This window comes from Choristoneura fumiferana, chromosome 5 (assembly GCF_025370935.1).
Source record: "Choristoneura fumiferana chromosome 5, NRCan_CFum_1, whole genome shotgun sequence".
Taxonomy (NCBI): domain Eukaryota; kingdom Metazoa; phylum Arthropoda; class Insecta; order Lepidoptera; family Tortricidae; genus Choristoneura; species Choristoneura fumiferana.
The window spans coordinates 1,246,176-1,267,053 of NC_133476.1; the positions used below are offsets into that span (position 1 = coordinate 1,246,176).

At 37.9% G+C, this 20,878-nt stretch overlaps 1 protein-coding gene across 1 annotated transcript in view; it reads left to right on the forward strand.

Annotated features, from left to right (window-relative positions):
* The window catches only part of LOC141427895 (death-associated protein kinase related-like), a 407,132-nt gene extending 391,908 nt beyond the window's left edge, over positions 1 to 15,224 (forward strand). The window contains exons 4-8 of the mRNA XM_074087489.1: positions 49 to 164; positions 8,802 to 8,914; positions 10,122 to 10,342; positions 11,440 to 11,537; positions 12,009 to 15,224. Of these exons, the coding sequence (XP_073943590.1) occupies positions 49 to 164; positions 8,802 to 8,914; positions 10,122 to 10,342; positions 11,440 to 11,537; positions 12,009 to 12,209 (749 nt within the window). The 3' untranslated portion in view covers positions 12,210 to 15,224. The remainder of the gene's footprint in view (positions 1 to 48; positions 165 to 8,801; positions 8,915 to 10,121; positions 10,343 to 11,439; positions 11,538 to 12,008) is intronic.
* The last annotated feature ends 5,654 nt before the right edge of the window (positions 15,225 to 20,878 follow it).

The window sequence follows — 20,878 nt, forward strand, 5'->3', positions numbered from 1 at the left end:
GACCATTTTAACATTAACTGTAGTCTGATCTTCCTTTCCTTCCTGCAGCGCCGGAGATCCTGTCGTACGAGCCGTTGTCGCTGGCAGCAGACATGTGGTCGGTCGGCGTGCTGGCTTACGTCCTCGTCAGCGGTTACTCACCGTTCGCTGGCGACACCAAACAGGTAAGCGCCTTTTTGTAGCCCGTGTTATGTCCCACTGCTGGGCAAAGGCCTTCCCTTTCCTCCGCCACTCTTCCCTATTTTGGGTAAGTGGGCATGCACCTGCCAATCGAGAAAAGCACTCAGGTCTTACATATAGAAATGAAATATTTTTATATTCTCCCGTGGGTTAGAATTACACCTCTCCATTTCTTCCGTGGATGTCGTAAGAGGCGACTGAGGGAGGATATAGGTTAAAGTATACCGTAGGCGGGCTGGCAACCTGTTACTATTGTAGGTAGTCAAGTTGGGTCGTGGCCTACTCGACCTGTCGAGATGAGCTGCGTAGCTGTTCCAACGTTGAGGGTCCGAGGTTGATACTTAATTGAAACTGCGACTTTTGGGTTAAGACTTATATTCACTTGGAAGTACAACTGCACGGAGAGAGGAGGTGCTCCAGAATGATCTTTAGGAGACGCAGCTCCCGTTTATATACGCTCCTGATGCATCTTAGTCACCCCTCTACTAATTGGCGTAACCGTCTCAAGAGCACACAATAGCCATAAATGTCATCGTAAAATAATGAAGTTATTGCCGTTACGTGTTTCTTGAATTGGTTCGCTCTTGACTTGAGATTAGTCAATATGAGGTGTAACTAATTATGCGATAGGAAACACTGTTGCACAAGGTTATGGAATTACAATGTAAGGATGGTTAGGGTTCCTTAACTCCTCCCTCCTTAAGAGGAAAATTATCGCAGATAATTTTTCTTAATGATAATTATAAAATTATGTTAGTTTTACAATTTTATGATTAAATCTATTGTTATCACTTATTGTTGTTTTATTCACTTTTCCATTTGAAATATCACTTTGTTCACTTTTGATTGTTTTTATTGTTACTTTTCACTTTCACTTTACGACGACCGGAGTTATAACATTTTAATAATCTGTCACAAAAACATTCTTGTTATTAAGTTTGTGCGACATATTACCAACTTGTCATTTATCCTTGTTATAGTTTTTTGCTTTCGCTTTCATCGCGTTTTTATTTTCTTTCTTCACGTTCTCATAATTTTGGGAAAAGGAAAAGGGTTTGAGGATAACAATTGTAGTGCCTTATTTTATGCGATTACAAAACTTAATTCTAGTAATTACTATGTAACAGTGTTATATATTTTCTAATAAGGTAGACATGTTGTATAATTTCTAATTCTAAAAATTGGTGCTTATTATAATTACTTATGTGAGAGACGTATACCGTGACATGTCACGAGAATGTATACCGAAGTAGACTTTATGTCCAGACTCTCTTTAATTTTACAATATTTTCTTCTTCTGGTACCAGGGTATAATTTTAATATCTTCTCACAATTTTCTTATAATATTATTTCATATCATTTCATATTCATATTATTTCGTATAATTGGCCATTGGGGTTCGTTTTTATCATTTATTTATTTTTTATTTCCCTTTAATTAAATTAAGGATCATTGTCTTGTAGTTTTAATTTTAAGAAAATTTAATGCTTTTGTTATTTTATTTGGTTTCTTGATATTTCTAATTGGTACGGTGGTTTCTCGTCCTTTTACTAGTATTGGTACAACATTTCTTTCAGGAGTTTCCCTAACAATAGCTGTTTCATATCTTGGTTTATCCTTTGCTAATCTTTTATTAACCATTTTAGTATATATAATATCTCCTTGTTTAAAATTTTGGCTTGTCGATGCAGTTGGTTCTAGTCTTTGTCTTGTATTTTGTTTTGCTTGTATCATTCTTTCTGTAATGATTTGATATAGTATTTTTGTTCTTTTGTAATGATCTTTGATCATTTGTTGCATATAGTTATGATTGAAATTAAGATCGAATATACTTCGTGCGTCAGTATGTCCAAATACTTTTTTAAATTTATGACGGTGGAAGCATTCTACACTTCCACTGAACGTAGATATAGTTAGTGTTTAGTATTTTAACTAAGGGACCCCATACATCCCTGTATTTCTTTTATTATTATTTTTTTGTATTTTTTTTTTCTTTAATTGTATAATATCGTTTTTAAGTATTTTATTTGTAATTATATTTTTATGAAAAAATGACTTTCTGCCAAGTTTCTTGCGGCGCATTCTTCTTGGCAATGATGGTCTTTCCGAAAGCGCTGGTAGTTTAAAAAAATGACGTGTAAAAGTGCCCATTGCGGCCTATTTACTGAATAAATCATTTGAATTTGAATTTTGAATTTTGAATTTACTACTTCAAATGGAGTGAATCCTGTCATTGAATGAATGCTGTTATTGTATGACATTAGTGAATAAGTCATTACTTCTGCTGCATCTGTAATTTTTCTTTCGTATTTAGCTAGTCTATACGTTTCTACAATGGTACTGTGGAATCTTTCTATTATTCCCATTGATTGCGGGTTATTAGGAGTTCCTATGTGTAAATTTATTTTGTAAAGGTTTAGTAGTTCTTTAATTAAATTATTATTAAATTCTGATCCTGGGTCGCAACTAATTTTGAAAGGTGTTCCGTATGTTGAAAAGTATTTTATTAACGCTTTAACTACTTCTGGAGTTGATCTATTTTGTATTTGTATGGCGTATCCTAATTTACTAAATGCGTCTACTAGTGTTAAATATAAATTTCCATCTATTTTGAATAAATCTATAAATATCTCCTCAAAAGGTTTGTTTTGAGTTTGCGTTAGTTCGATTAATGGATTTAGTGGTTTTCGATCATATTTCATTTTCTTACAAATTTCACAATTATTAATGACTGCTGTAATTGTGTTTTTCATGTTTGACCAATGGTACTGTCTTTTTATTTTATTGTAAGTTTCGTTTATACCTCTGTGACATGTTTTACCGTCGTGGTATTTTAATATAATGTCTTTTTGTTCTTCTTCGTTTGTCAAAATAGTCAGTCTTTTAGTACATTCAATGAATGGGATTGTATTTGTTTCAAAAAGTTTTGCTACTGTTTTACAAAAATATTCTTTTATCTGATTTGAATGAAAATATACGAAATATTTCTTATTAGGTTCTATGTGTTTCTTTATGAAATTTTCAATTATTTCTGTATTTAAGGGTAGGAAGACATCCATAATTTTCCCATTTGCTTTGTGCAATATTTTAGTTTCATTGCGGTACCAATGATTTAATAAGATTTGATTTGATTTTATGTCTACCGCTTCATGTAGAATTGGAATTATTGCATTTTGGTCTAATTCTTCTATTTCTATGTATTCAGTTTCATCTTCCACGCTTAAGGTGGTCTCAGATATATCATCGGGAATATCGTTTGTTTGCCTAGATGTCGATGGAATGTTTTCGTAAATTGGTTCATCATTATCTTGAATCGTTAGTGTGTTTAATTGAATTCTAGATAATGCGTCCGCATTTGTGTTTTGTTTTCCTTGTTTATAGATAATGTCAAAATTGTATTCTTGTAATCTTAGTCTCCATCGTGTTAATTTACTATTTGGTTCTTTAAGGGAGTAAAGCCATGCTAAGGGCCTGTGATCTGTGTATATTTGGAATTTCTTACCATAAAGGTATGGTCTGAAGTATTTAACTGCCCATAGAACTGCTAAAAGTTCTTTTTCTATGGTGCTGTATTTTTGTTCGGTGGTATTTAATGTTCTACTAGCATAGGCGATTGGTTTATCGCTTCCAATTGTTCCTTGAGATAATACTGCGCCTAAAGCTACATTTGAGGCATCAGTCGTAAGAATGAATGGTTTTTCAAAATCTGGATATTGTAAAATTGGTGCATTAGTCAAAAGAGTTTTACATGTTTCAAATGCGTTTATAAAGTCCTGAGTAATGGTAAATGTTTGTCCTTTTGTCAATTTCATTGTCATTGGTTTTGTCAGTTTTGCAAAATCTGGTATAAATTTTCTATAATATCCTACTAGTCCTAGGAATGATTTAATTTCTTTAACTGTTTTTGGTAAAGGATAGTTCAACACTGATTTTATTTTGTCTTCGTTTGGTTTTAATCCTTCTTTAGTGATTGTATGACCGAGATATAAAACTTCTTTTCGTAAAAATTCTGATTTGTCCAATTGTATTTTTAAATTTGCTTGTCTGAGTGTTTCAAATACTTTTCTTAGACGCGTTATATGTTCTGATAGGGTTGCTGAGAATATAATAATATCATCTAAGTATATAAGACAATGTATGCCTTGAAGTCCTTTCAGTATATTATCCATAGTACGTTGAAATGTTGCAGGTGCTGTTTTTAATCCAAAGGGCATTCTTAGAAATTCATAATGTCCGTATTGCGTGCTGAAGGCTGTTTTTTGTATATCTGCTTTATTGACTTCAATTTGATGATACCCTGAGGCTAAATCTAAGGTTGTGAAATATGTACTATTTCCTAATTTGTCGAAAATGTCATTAATATTGGGTAAAGGGTATTTGTCGTCAATAGTAACTTCATTTAATTTCCGATAGTCAATCACCATTCTATACTTTTGTTCATTTGTGGCATCCAGTTTTTTTGGTATGATGTGTACTGGTGCGCTCCATGGAGAAAATGAGGGTTTAATGATATTATTTTGTAATAATTTATCTACTTGGTTTTTAATTTCAGCTGTTTGACTGGGTGATTGTCTATATGGTCTTATGTAAATTGGGTTTTCATTTTTTGTCCTAATGTGATGTTTTACTTCATGCGTAAATGTCAGAGGAATCTTTTCGTGAAAGAATATGTCTCTATAGTCATAGCATAATTTAGTAATGGCTTGTTTTTCTTCTTCATTCATGTGTTTCGTACGAAGTCTTTCTAAATTTTTTACTAGTAGTTCGTTATTGGAATGAGTTGCATAATTACATATAATTTTGTTGTTATATGTTTCTATTTGGAATGGTTCTAATATTTTAATTTTTATTTCTTTTTCTGTGGAATTTTGAATTGTTGTCTGTGCAAAACCATTTTCACATTGTACTAATGCGCATGGCATTGTTATTCCTGTATCGAATTCTACTTTTTCTATTATTCCTGTTCCATGTTTTAATTGAGTTGGTATAATAACTCTTTGTTCTGTTCGTGGTTGAATTGTTAAAGTTAATATTGGCATTTTTATTGTTGTAGTATTTGATAATTGTATTGGTATAGTTGTTTTTGATGTTATTAATATTTTTCGTTCTAAATCAATTATTGAGTTTAATTTTACAAGAAGATCTATTCCTAACAAACCGTCGTATGTGTCATCTACATCGTAAACATAAAATTTATGGACAAACTGTTCATTGAATATTTCGAACAGCGGGATTTTTACGACCGTATTATGAGTGCTAATCGCGTGCGTTGTTATGACATCAAATGGCTCGATCTGTTTACATTTATTATAATATTTATTCATGGTTTTATTACTTATGAATGATCGGCTGCTACCGGTGTCTATAAGTAATTTTAGTTTCATTGTTGGGATGAATAAATATGGTAATAACGTTATTTTTACCTTGTTTGATTTTGTGTCGAGGCTTGGACTAGAAAATTTCGTTCAGCTCGGGAAGTTGTTGCTTCTTCGCGGTTGTTAATTTGTTCTGTAGGAGAATCATTATTTTGATTTTGTCCTGTATGATAATTTACGTAATTATTATTTTGAGGAAACCCTCTTTGTTGGTTCGGATTTGTTCTTTGATAAGCTCCTATTTGTTGGTTATGTTGAATTCTGGGGTTTACTCCGTATTGATTGTTCGGCCTTGGTCGTTGGTTAAACGAAGGTCTTTGTTGGATTACTTGATTTCTAGTTTGGTTTGGTCTAGTAAAGGGTATTGTTTGTAACATTGGATAAGATGTTCTTGGATAGAAATTTGGTCTTGTATTCTGATAGGTGGGTGTTCTGACATATGATATTCTTTGAGTATATCTTGGATTTTGATATTGAGGTATGTTATGTGGTTGTATATTTCTATAATTCTTGTTCCTATTTCTATAATAATGTTCGTTGAAGTTTTCTTCTTCCATTGCATATTGCAGTGCTTCTTCGAGAGTAGTTGGATTTTTTATTTTTATTGCGCGTAATATGCGCTCCGGTATGTTATACAGAAATACTTCTAATGCTTGATTGTTATATATGGTCATCTTCAAGTTAGTTGTATTTGTATCTGGATTTTCGTTTAATTTCGCGAATAATTGACTTCTAACGGATTGTATCCTTGAGCAGAATTCGATTAATTTTTCACCTGGTTTAATAGTTAATTTTTCCAATTCAGTTTTTAAATATTTTTCATTTCTCTGATCTCCAAAATGTTGCGTTAATAATTGTTTTAATAGTGGCCAATTGTGTAAACAGTAATTATTTTCACTTATTAGGTCTGCTGCTTTCCCTATGAGTCTAGTCGTAATTACTTCTAAAATGTATAAGTATTGGTCATTTGGACAATTCCTAAACTGTTTTATAACAAAATCGCATTTATGTATGAAGCGGGTTAATTGTTTTGGATCCCCATTATACATTGGTATAATTGCGATCATTTCGCTTAATGAAGGAGAGTTACTTTGATATGGTCTTTGTGATGTACCCAAATTTGGCATGAATAGTGTCGGGTTAGGTGTTGTCGCTGATACAATTGTTGGATCTGGTTCATAATTTTGAAAGTGAGATGTTTCATCAATTGATGATGTATTGTCCTCATCTAATATGGAATTGGGATGCATATAATCTTGTTCGTGTTCTTCTAAATTAATGTTATCACGAAATGGTTCGGCTAATTGTTCAACTATATCTTCTGGTTGTGCCACTGGTGCGGCTACGTTTGCTTGCTCATTAGGCGCTATTTGGGCTATTTGCCTTATCGCTTGTACTGGTACTGATTGTCTAACTGCTCTCCTCGCTGCATTTGCTAACAAATCCATGTTTTAAAGTTTATTTGTTTTACTTTCACACCGTAAATATCAAGAACCGTTAATTTTATTATTTTTATGTTAAAAGTTGAATATGTATTATTCTTTGTTGGATAAAGACTACAAGTATTGATCCTTAATATTTTGTTAGTTTTTACAATTATTACTGTGTATTCGTTTTCGATATACACGTAATTGACCCCTTTATAAAATCTGCAATATTGATTTTTCAGATTTACGCGTTGCTTTTTTTTGTAATAGTCTATTTAATACACACACAAGAGTAAAATACAATTATAAACGTTAACCATCAATTCGCTATTCGCTGCAGACGAGTTCGCAAAAGGTTATGTATATAAAGATTTACACACGCACACACACACAAAATACAATAGTATGATTATTATAATTTGTTAAGGAAGGAAAGGTTTTTGAGAACGACTACTTTTTGTATCTCTACCGTATGGATCCTCCCGATTCTGTAGCTTCTCCTCTCAGTACTTTTCTTATGTTCAACGTGGTTTTTTCAGCGTGTTCTGTTACGCTAATCTCAACAGTTTTATTTGTTTGGTCCGTTATTCCGACAAATTCTTGAAAGAACAGAGCTCCGAGGGAAAATAAAGTTGGTCACTTACTTCAGTGTCTTCTTTCACCTGGAGTTCTTCGGAATTTCCGTAACCGGTCTGCGCCAGTCAAGTTGGGTCGTGGCCTACTCGACCTGTCGAGATGAGCTGCGTAGCTGGTTCCAACGTTGAGGGTCCGAGGTTGATACTTAATTGAAACTGCGACTTTTGGGTTAAGACTTATATTCACTTGGAAGTACAACTGCACGGAGAGAGGAGGTGCTCCAGAATGATCTTTAGGAGACGCAGCTCCCGTTTATATACGCTCCTGATGCATCTTAGTCACCCCTCTACTAATTGGCGTAACCGTCTCAAGAGCACACAATAGCCATAAATGTCATCGTAAAATAATGAAGTTATTGCCGTTACGTGTTTCTTGAATTGGTTCGCTCTTGACTTGAGATTAGTCAATATGAGGTGTAACTAATTATGCGATAGGAAACACTGTTGCACAAGGTTATGGAATTACAATGTAAGGATGGTTAGGGTTCCTTAACTAGGTACCTTTTTTATCAAACTTTAAACCTAAAATTGCTAAAAGTGGCTCCGAAGCGGTAACGTTTCGTGTGCTCTGCCTACCCCATTTGGAAATACAGGCGTGATGTTAGTGTGTGTGTGTGTGTGTTGTATGTGAAATCTTGCGAGAACACAGTTAATAAGTTAGATACAGACATAACTACACTCTCTGTGGCCTGATTGTCTAACACAATTGGAATCACAATCGTTTTCACCACTCCTTTCTGTCACACCGTATAAGACGAGTGTAGAAAGAGACGCTGAATGCGAGTGCGACAATACGGCATCTGCTCTAAGACATTATTGGTCTATGCACGCAAGTGTATTTAGAAATTCAAGCTCCACCACAGACTCTTCAATCAAGCCTTTTTTTTTAGTAAATACGTCTTAAACATGTATTATAAAATGTGTATCAGCTCTCAGATTCTACTTAACTTAAAGCAAGGCGTATAATGACGTATCAGACAAGGACTGACATGGATGTATAAGTAGTAGCGGCGTTTGGGACCGCCCAGAGCGCCGGGCATAAAGGGGCGCTTCAAGCCTGTACCTTCTAGAAAATTCCCTAAAGTTTGGGGCGCCGAGGAAATCTCACCCAGGGCGCTGGAAGTGCTAAAACCGGAACTGGTTCTCGATGACTGTTTGTAATACAGATTATTGTATGTTCTTAGGAGACGTACCTGAACATAGCGCAGTGCCAGCTGAGCTTCCCTGGCGACCTGTTCCGGGGCGTGTCGGCGCGCGCGCAGCAGTTCATCCGCGACACGCTCGTCGTCGACCCCAAGTGAGTGTCTTGGCTAACGGACATGGGACACACTTATCTGTTAAACTTCTTTCCTACTTCTGGGGGGGCTACTACGAAAATCGAAGTTCGTATCGTACCGTCCCTTTCACTCCCGTACTAACAGCGAGGCGGCAAGGTATGAAGTACCAATTTTGGAGCTGGCCAGCCAACGATTCCGCCTCGATCGATTTTCGGTGTCGGAATCATATATTCAATGTTAAAATTAATAATAACCCCTCCTCAACCCTTGTGATATTTTCCGATTTTATCGATATAGGTAATACCGCGCTGGGACCAATTCGCAATGCATCTCTCTCTATGCGTCTGCCAAAATTGGAAGTAAATAGTTAACCTCGCTGAGTCCTGACTTTATTTAAAGAAACTTAGTGCTTAACCCTTAAATTGACTAAATTTAAAACAGTTCTTGTTTCAAACCTCGTCGTTACATTATAGTCCCAAAAATTCTACATTAAATAATAGTACATTGTGTCTTAAGGGCGGTAAATAAGGAATTACGAACGAGAGTCTATTAGAAGCCCGAAGTCGAAAACTGAGGGCTTTAATGAGTCGATGTTCATAATTCTAGTGCCGCCCGTGCGACATACAATGTTTTTCATCACATTTGCGAGTAAAATTGTATATTTGTAAAAGAAAAACTAATATTTTTTCAAAAATTGCCGATACCGCTGACTGCGGGACTGCCGGGTTAAGACCTAGACGTAGTTGACCTGCTACTAACCACCCAACCAGGTGAACAGAGTGGTTTGTCGGTTGGTAATACATCCTTTGTTAGGATATTATTTAATTTTTTTTTGAATTCATTATTCAATGAACAATTTGTACTTTATAAAGTACATTCGGCCATTATTCTTAGTGTTAATTGGTGCTTTATAAAGTACGCGAGGGCTCAGGAGGTTACACTGGCTCTAGTAGCTTAGGCTGTGCGATGTCAGTCAGTCAGGTATAGAAGATGATTGTCATTAATGAGAAAATAAGTGAAATCGAATACCTTATTGTCAAAAACTTGGCATCACAATCGTTTTCACTACTTCTTTCTGTCACACGGTAAAGGACGAGGGTAGAGAGAGATGGCCAATGCGATCGCGAACGTCGGCGTGTTAGATAATATAGCGTATGTTACTACTTTTACTTCGCTGAGCACAAGCCTGGCTAGACCATTCAAATGTAACGTGTCTTTCGTCCTCAGGGGTCGTCTAACAGTGGAAGAGTGCCTGGAGCACCCCTGGTTAAAAGATGACGCGGACATCCCCCGCGCCATCGTGGGGGTCGGCTTCGACGCGAGCGACGCCAGCGAGGAGGGGCTCGACGACGGCGACGACTCCCGCCCCCACGGGGTCAACGGGCACGGACACAATGGGGTCAATGGGAGCAATGGGAGCACAAATGGGACGCATGAGGAGGACAGAGGTGAGGAGTTTAGGTTATTTTGGGTGGGATGATGAGATTTAAATGCTTAAATTATAAAATGAAACGGGGTCAATGGGCACAGACACAATGGGGTCAATGGGAGCAATGGGAGCACAAATGGGACGCATGAGGAGGACAGAGGTGAGGAGTTTGGTTATTTTGGATGGGATGATGAGATTTAAATGCTTAAATTATAAAATGAAACGGGGTCAATGGGCACAGACACAATGGGGTCAATGGAAGCAATGGGAGCACAAATGGGACGCATGAGGAGGACAGAAGTGAGGAGTTTAGGTTATTTTGGGTGGGATGATGAGGTTTAAATGCTTAAATTATAAAATGAAACGGGGTCAATGGGCACAGACACAATGGGGTCAATGGGAGCAATGGGAGCACAAATGGGACGCATGAGGAGGACAGAGGTGAGGAGTTTAGGTTATTTTGGGTGGGATGATGAGATTTAAATGCTTAAATTATAAAATGAAACGGGGTCAATGGGCACAGACACAATGGGGTCAATGGGAGCAATGGGAGCAAAATGGGACGCATGAGGACAGAGGTGAGGAGTTTAGGTTATTTTGGATGGGATGATGAGATTTAAATGCTTAAATTATAAAATGAAACGGGGTCAATGGGCATGGATTCAATGGGGTCAATGGGAGCAACGAGGGCACAAATGGGACGTATGAGGAGGACAGAGGTGAAGGTAGTTAAGAATATTTTGTGTGAGATGATAAGATTTCAGAGAGACTGAATGAATTCTTTTCTGGAAAGTATTCTACAGTTGATGGAACATTAAAATGTTGTTTGGGGGTACACTAGGAATTAGTTTATCCCTCAGTTTTTGAGCTCGAAGACCCTGTCCTTACATTATCATTTATCATATCAGCCATAGGACTTCCACTGTTGGACATAGGCCTCTCCCATAAATCTCCAGTTACTTCGGTTGGATGGAAGCTGTCTGTACCTGTGCTAATATTGAGGACAAAATCGTTGAATTTTCGGTGTTCCTTATAATGCGTGCAACGAAGGCATCAAAGATGCGCGTGAGGACATAGTGTTGATGACAATATTGTTTTGTTCTGCAGATCGCCCAGTGTCGCCGGCGCCGACGCAGGAGGACTCCAAACCGCTGAAGCACGCGCATGCGCGCGACGCGTCCCCGCCCTGCCCGGACGCGCCCTCCACGCCCAAGGTGAGGATACTGGTAATTACACGAAACAAACAATTATTAAGATTTTTTTAAACAATCTTTTCTCGCGTCTTAACCCTTAATACCTAAGGCCCCATTTGGTGGAGCATACTACCACAGAATCAAAAGCAGCTATCGAATACATACCTGACAAGAGTATTTTTAAAGCTGGTCGTATTTTGAATAATTACAATGAAAATTGTGACGCATTCGGAAAATAATAAGGTTCAGTTTCCAACTCAATGCAAGTGGTCGCTAATCGCCTCTACCTTGGGCTGACGTGGAAAAAAATTGCCACGGGATGTCGACTGTTTCCGTTAGGCACCTCGCGCACTATGAGACGGCCACGACCATGGTCACTTGATGCCACCGTATTTTGTCGGAAGAGTTCGTATTTGGCTTGCTTTCTCAACTAGCTTACTGAAGTTTAATGAAGTTAATTGAGTTCAATCGAAACTTTCTTCTCTTTGGAAGGTATCCCGCAAGTCGGTGCCGCACCCGCCGTCCGTGCTGGCGCTGTGCAAGAAGTTCCAGCCGGACTACGAGAAGCCGGGCAAGCTGCCGGCGGAGTGCGCGCCGCCATGCGCGTGCGCGTGCGCCTGCGCCGGCTCGCCCGCGCCCTGCCTGCGTCTGCGGCCCGCGCGCCCCCCCACGGACCGCGCGCTCATCTGCTAGCGCCTATGCTGCCTGCGCGCTTGGCGCAGCTAACGATAGATGGCGCTGTCCGCTGACGGCGCTCTAGTTTAAACGTTCTGCTGTATTGTCGCTGGAAGGAAGCTTGTTTCACCAGTTAAGCTTGATTATTCGCAGTAGTTTGGTAATAACCAAAGGAACTACTGCGGGTAATCCATTAAGTGTCTGTTGTTTTACGTGCTCATAAACAGAATCGTCAGTGGCTTAGCTAGGTAACCAAAGGCCCTGGGGAAAAAAATAAACTAGGGCCCCAACTATAAACTATTTAAAATTGTTTGTTCCATATTCGTCGTGTTCCAAATTCGACGTACTCCAGATTTGTCATTTATAGTTCGTAAGTCAGAGTCCGAGGGACCCCTGAGCTTGGGGCCCCGGGGCACTACCCCGTCTAGCCCTCCGGAAACTACGCCACTGAGAAACATCGTCTTAAGGCACTCTTAGATCAAGAGTATATCAACTCAAAATAATACTCTACGTGAATTTAGACCTTCCTGAAATTGAATGAAGTTTAATCAAAATGAGTTATATATTGAGTTGATATACTAATCTAAGAGCGTGATAAACGTGTGCTACATAAGATGACAGGGGTTTAACTAATAGTGGTGAAACAGGTTGTTATAGTAGTGAAGGTTATTAATCTTTTTTTCATAAATCATGCTATACGAAACGACACTGCGTAGAGTCCAATGCTTGCCTTAGTTTTCTCGCGCGTAAAGTTGATGCAAGTATCTAGGACATCGTTGTACGCTGCGTTGGTGGCGTTTTGTATAACGACGCTAACTCAAATCTGCTGTTTTAATACTATTCCGTCGAAAGTTTAAATAATTTTCACGTCTTCTTTCTTCACTTCTTTCCACAGCTTACTAAAAGTGGAGCAATATACATGTACTTCATATACTTCAAAACTGTAAGCTTTTAAGAAATGTATGGCGATTGCATTGCTTGTATACGGAGACGAGCCCTTTGAACTTTGTGAAGGTTTTCGTACCACTTGGAACTGGATGTCACTTGAATGTAAAGATGCGACGCCCTGACCGTTTCACAGAACAGATTGAACGCTCCTCTATCGTTGTTTGACAACGCAATCAACATGCCTTCTTAGACAGACATTTTAGAATATTCAAATCGAACAGCCACTTATTTTATCAAATTACATTATTTATAATAACCTTCACTATTTTTAACTGTTGCCAGCTGTAAGCAACTAATTGCCGTTGCTCGATTGTTGCCTTGGAAATATAAGGTGTTTTTAAATTAATCCCCAAAATTTTAGTTTTATCATTCAAAATGTGAATGGAATTTTTAATTCCAATGTAGTCTACTACTATTTTAAAATCCTAAATTCGTTTACACTTACAGGATGGTTTAGTCAAACTAACCTAAACTGAATATTCCGAATTCATTTAAGACATATGTTTGTACAACGGCAACAGTTGCCGAGTTGCAGAGGCCGCGAAGTGTCTTTTAGTTAGAACAGCAATCTGTATTAGTGAATGCAAGTGTTGCGCGTACTTAGGTATTATTGTTACGTGTCGTGGAGACGACAGTTATGTTGCATGTTAACTTAACAAGCAGATTCGTGGGAGAAAAAGTCACTAGATGTCGTTTTTGACGTGTCAGATTCATCTGACAGCTGTCACATTGTGAGGAACACAGATGCTTGAGTGGTTGTCAAAAATCTGACGCTTCAGTGATGAGTGTGTCCTTTGAATGACAGATGTCATTTTAGTGTCGACTTCAAATGACATCTGGCGACGTTTTCAAGAATTTTAAGCGAGCACGCTTGCAGAGGCACTTTGTATCCCTTTCTGGAACGGTGTATTAGAAAGGGATGGCACGGTGTACCTCGGCGGGTGTTCTAGCGTCGTATAAGCTTGTTCTGACTTCGTCGCTAAGGATGTACCGTTGACTTGATAGTGTACCGTTGGACGGGCCTTTCAGTACAACGCCGAAGCGTGCAGTGATGTAAATATGTAGTTAAGGTAGATTAACGAGAGTTGTATATTTTTAATGTGGTAGGGGCCCGATTTCGCGAACTCGTTGCGCCGTTTCTTACTTAAAAGTCGTTTTTTGCGATATCAAATTGTAATAGGGTCTTATAAGTACAAATATATATGGTACTATTCAATGGAAAAAATCAATTGTGTAAACAAATGTGGTGACTGACATTGACACTTGACTGACGACTGGCTGACTGACTGACTGACGTTGGCTCTAGTGATGTGAAAGCTCTTTAAGATACTTCAATCAGCAGTAAATAATTATTTTGAATTTACTCATATTTCATTATTTAATGTTTTCCCTAAGTTTAATTTTTAAAAATGGCGAATCACGTATTCTCTTAGTCCTGTTCAAGAGTCATTCACAATGTTTCCATGTCCCTTTTAACTTAGAATGTTTAATAGCATTTTCACGAAGTTTTAGGATTAGGTATATCTTCAAATATAACCTAACGTTTTTTCCATACAAACTTACACTCCCCTTTATACCCCTTTAAGGGTAGAATTTTTAAAATGGTGAAACATGTATATCCACTTATATTTTTTGACGTATATTTTCCCCAAGGTTTATGATGGAGTATTTTAGAATTGAAAGGGTCAGTTAAAATATGGATTAATTTAGAATTTTTTGCTGCTTAAGTAGCGTAGTAGAAAAAGGCAACCTGAGATATGTGTGCATAGGAGAAATTTGTATCTTGACTCCTGTCCAACGGTGGTGTAGGGGTTATAGTACGCAGTACGGATTGCTGAGGACCTAGGTTCGATTCCCAGCGCTGGTCTCTTTTTCTGGTTTTTCTGTGCATCCATGTCTCAGTTTGTATTTTCGATATAATTTAGAAGAGGCATTTTTAAATTTACATAAGACAGGGAAATGAGAGTAGACACAGGGAAGTGATTCAAAATGATTGTTTGGTCCAACAATGGACTCCACAGTAAATATGATAAGTACTAGTAAATAGAAATCTACATAATTTCTACTATAATACTCTTTTATCGTCCAACTTCGCACACGTAAATCATTAGGTCCAACAGCTGAAATACCGGGATTTTTAAAAATTGCCGTGGATATTCCCGAAAATTAAATCGTTGTTTTCATTGACATTACATTAAAAACAATCATTGTAAAATTTCATGACTCTAAGCCCAGCGGTTATTAGTTCGAAATTTTATCCCTATCTCGTGGGAATATCGAAATAAAAAGTAGGCTATGTTTTATTCCAGATGTCAAACTATCTATATACCAATTTTCATGACAAAGCTGAGCCGTTGTTATTTCAAGATTTTATCCCTATCCATGGGAATATCGGGATAAAAAGTATCCTATGTTATCTAACTTTTCGCCAAATTTCATCCAAATCCGTCCAGCCGTTTCAGCGTGAAGAAGTAACGAACATATTCACTCACTCACAAACTTTCACATTTATAATATTAGTAGGATTAGTAGGATAGTAGGATAGGATTAGAAACCTTTATAAACCTTCATTAAATAGTGTAACTTAACACAAATAATTAATATCTACGAATAAATTAATTTGCAGAGCCAGCCATAATTATCGGTAGGTAAGGTTGGTTCAGTCAAATAATTAATTTTGTTGGTACAGCACTAAATTTCCAGAGACTAGACCGACCATAGACCAACTTCGGTGAGGAAAAAATTATCATGTCAATTTGACAAATATAACGGATTTTCGTCTTCCATTTAATTCTATAAAATAAACATATTTACACGATTATTTAATGATAAAATGATTGTTAAAAACAGTGCTGAGCTCATTGAGATGTGAATATGATCGGGATTGGCGTTCAAATGTAAGTAACTACGGAGTAATCGTGAAAAAATGCTTTGTTTACACCATTGATTTTTTCCATTGAATAGTATTTATACTTCAAATGGCACGAGAAGTAAGTATGGTGGCTCGAGTCCTTTGAGTTTTTAAACTGAGTTGCCCAGAAAAATTTAAGCAAAAGAGACGTCTAAAAAAGCTTTACTTTAAGGCATTTATTAACATTGTCTAAGGTGTTCTTGGAGCGCAATACAGTTGAGATAGCAAAGCATTTAAGAGCCAAACGAATGCCTAGTAATACTGTACTTACTGTATTTCTAAAAAAGCGCCGTGCCAAGTGAGTTTAACAAACCCAATTTCTAAATAAGGTCAAAGACCGTATGTTAAAACTGACACGGTTGACATCTCGTTAAATTGTAATGGTTGTGGTACGCTTCTGTTCCATTTGCTAAGCAAATGTTCAAAATATTTAGTGCGAGTAGTCGGCAGAGAGTTAAGTTCGTCTGAAGATCGCGCTCCTACATCGATGGTACAAAATGCATAATTTTACGACATCCTGTAACAGAGGGCTTGTAAATGTGTTGTTTACCGCTGAGCGCGTCCACCCTGTAAATAGACGGTACGTGGTGTTTATTTATTAAAAATGGGAGCGTTTTTAAAAATTACGCGACTTTGAAACCACTCAAAATATCCTGGATTTAAGTCACAGCTCATTAGAGCCACCGGCATCCGACAAGCACCCCGCCTCGCCGCGAGCGGTTAGTATTCCTCATATGGATTTGTATGGGCATGCGCTCACTACATCAACTCCGTAGCGACTGTCACTGGATCGCCTCACTCGCGAGGCCACGTGACTACTAGGAATTCGTGGACCACGCGAGGTCCACTCGTCAACGCGGCGTCCACCGTAGACCACCTGTTGACGAGTGGAAGCCGAAAGTCGAGGCGGTTGCTGGACGGGTGCCGGGTGGCTCTAATGAGCTGTGACCTTTAAAGCTACTCTAAAAAGTAATGAATGGATAAACTGTATTTTTTTCTTTTTTTTTTTGGGTTATCTTATCACAATAGCGTGTTTTTGGATTTGAATTTTAGTTCGCGTAATTTTCTGAGCTCCCGCGGTGTCCTCAGCGTTTCACTTACTTAAATAATATTAATTATTGTTAGTGTCGATCACGCCGCGTGACATATATAGTAGTGTTAAGTGTTTAGATGATGTTAACAGATAATGTAGGTAGTTTAAACACTATACTGCCGCGTTGATTCCTCGTGGGACCAAAATTGTAGTCGCAAATTCCTTATAGTTGTCGTGTTTGTACGATATTGAAATTTTACCCCGCCGGTTGTTTGTTGAATTGAGACTGTAATGGGACCACGGCGCTGCGTCCTGGCGTCTCGCCGACACGCCGCGTGAGAGCTGTTGTGATCCATAACTATTTGTAAAAATAAATTATTGTGTATAAATTATGTTGTTTTGTATTGCCTATTTTATCCTTTCACACAAATCTCAAGTATCTAAAAAGGTTACTTTTGATACAGAGCCATATTAATAAAAAATCAACAAGGTGATTACATTAAAGGCGGCTGCTCACGTTAGCTCATGGTAAAAGTCTCGTCAGATGGCGTTAAAAATCAGACTGTCGAATTTTCGTGATGTTTTTTTGTAATTTTTAGAAATATCCGTAGAATACTAATAGTTGAGTTTATTATTTGCGAAAACAATTAGAATTGCCGATTTTTTTGAGACTACAGTCGAACGGAAATAGTGTGCCAATTCTGAGATTTCAGGGCTCAAATTTAGGTGTCAGTACAGCCTTATACGGACACTAGGAGCTCACGCACACATGCAAATAGACAGCGCCAACTAGTGAAAATTATTGCATCACTTTCTAGGCTTTCGAAGGCTTTCGGCGTAAGCTACTACAAAATATTCATATTTTTTTTTTCGGGTCACGAAATATGTATCAACTGTAACTTTTGCCTTAAAATGTTCAAATATCTAGATAATATGAGTGTTTCATATGCGACGATATAGAATTAGATGACGTGTTAGAGTCCCAGGAATCTAATCTTATGTGATTTTTGGCTTTGGTTGGAGATTGTCGAGTATGATATTGTGCTCAAGTTGGTAACCACATATGATGCTCTTGTGACATACATACTTTGATAATCATGCATTACATGCGAGTGTTACTCCTATTTCTTCGAATATTGGAGACGAAATCTTTCCGTGTTTTATTCTACCTACCAGTCTTGATTGCAGTTATCTTTTGAGTTGAAGTTTGCGATAATTCTTTGTATTGTATGTATACCGAGGTACAGAAATGGTCATTTTGGAAAGCTGAAGAACGGAAGGCCGTAATGCTGTATAAGTGGTGTCAACTACCCTGATGCGTAAACAGTTCATGTGTAGTGGTACATAGTAGGCTGGAAAGGAAACAGCCTCGTTGAAGCTATCGGTATGTAGAATCCTGCTGGAAACGACGTTTCATATTTTGAATCTTTATTTATACGTGGATAATACTATCATCATCATCACCATCATCAATCGTGGTCTGGTTGTTTATATATATCTAGAGGGTCTTTTTCCTTATAAGCTTTAGAATTTCCGTGTAATTTTTCAAGACAGGTACTGCTGTGTCCTTAAAAGGGCAGACCTAACGCTTTACGACGGTGCTGGTGGCATCGTACGGTAGTAAGCGAGGACCTCTGGGGAGCTAGTAAGTCTCCATGTTTCAATTGTCGTTTTGTGTCGTGGGTGTGCCAGATAATAAAAATTCTTAGATATAGTTGTGAATTTCCAGGTGTAGAGCTTTATTGTGCTAGCTGCTCGAGGAAGACCTGAATGCGTTCAAGCGTGTTGCTGCTGGATGCAAGTTAATACTATAAAATGTGCAAGTATTACACTTGCGTTATATTAGCGATTAGATTACGCTTGAATCATTCCAAGTACATTTTTGTTAGATCGAAGGGAATTTGTTGGAGTTTTCGACGGTAAATTCAGATTTACTTCCTATATATTATTTGTATTTAGTATGAATAATGAGAATACAGGCTACATGTAGGCATCTACATGTTTCTACGATAAATAAAGAACATTCTGACTCCAAAGCAAATCGGATCTCGTTTTGAACGGTATGCCCAGTATTTCAACCAAGTGGTAGAAATTCGTTCAAGAATTCCCACAAATTGCAAGAAATACCGAGATTACATCTGAATATATTTATACTTACAAGAGATACTTACCTATTTACTCAATTGATGATTAGCTGCTTGACGACGACCGGAGTCTTTCAGTGCTCACCCTACACGCGTATGAGCAAAATTCCTTCTTGATGCGAACCGATTGCGGTTTAGGAACTAATCTTATGAACTTTTTTTTCCTCCCGACCCGTGGTCCAACTACTATGTCCAATCCAACTGGTTGCATCACGGGGAAGCAAGTTTACTCATCGTCAACCGGTTGCACCACGGAGAAGCAAAATCAGTAGTCCAATTCTGGAAAGTATGTTTATCCATGGTCCTACTGGGTGGGTCCAATTAGTTTAACTAGTTGAACTACCACTTGAACTCTGTGGAATCGGGGTTCGGACTGTTGGTTTCACTGTATTCAGAATAAACTACATAGTTGTTGGGTTTCATGAGACTTTTAATTTTATAAAATGCAGTAATGATAGTACCTATTCTGATACACATGACCCAAGGTAATTTACATCCCCATGGTGCAAATGGTTCAACATAGCAATTGTTCATATGCCCGTTGGATAATAGCCCTTCAGTTGTACCACGGGTCGCAGCAATAAGTTGCAGAAAAAAAAGTAGTCTGAGAATTGAACCATCCTGGGTAAGTTTAGGTTCCCGTGGTGCAACCAGATAGCAGTTGGACCACGGGTCGGAGGGATTTTTCCTTTTGTGCAGGACGGTAGCTATAGCCACGCAGGATTTTCCCTCGCTCGTGCCTAAAATATCACATTTTTTCAAAATACTACATTCTTATTTCATTAAAATTCCCACTATACCAGATGCCCAAAATAAGACATTCCACAAAAAAAAAACACTTTCTTGTGTAATCTTCGATTTTGTAATGTGGCGCATGGTATTTTAGGCACGAGCGCCCTCTATCTGGTATAGCTTGGATTGTTCGACAGAGATGCAAGGTCGTGCTCCTACTACAGTCTCCTACTGGTAGGAGACGAAACACAATATTATACTAATTCTCCTACTAGTAGGAGCATGAATACCTATATGTACTGATTTTCTACTGATTTTCCTACTGAAAATGTGTATGGGAATAGTATCATTTAGTCTAAAAAACAAAAAACACAGGTGGTCTAAGAAGCAATAGGTCATGCAGCCTATCAGTATAACGCAAAAGTATTCTGAAATGTAAAATTTAGCTATATGCGGAATAAAATTATGAACAGATAGAGATGAACCTGAAATAGGATTTATATTCTCAGAGTATGTAACCAATGAAATGACATTGGTCTAAAGAAATTGTAAACTTAGTACACTGTCATTATAAGATATTGACAATTTAGAAAGTGGTTCATTGTTCGAATTGGTCTCTGGTCACAGTGAGAAGTGGTCAATTTAGTGAGAAGACGTTATGAAAATCATCATCATTATCATGATCATCTCAGCAGTAGGACGTTCACTGTTGGACAGAGGGCTCCAACCATAACTCCCAGTTGCTTCGGTTGGCAGGCGGCCCCACCGTGGACCCCCGGGCTTTAACCAAATCATCCGTCCATCTCGTTGGTGGACGTCCTACGCTGCGCTTGCCGATCCGCGGTCTCCACTCGAGTACAATACAATACAATACAATAACTCTTTTATTGCACACCAAAAAACAGTAAAACAGTACAGA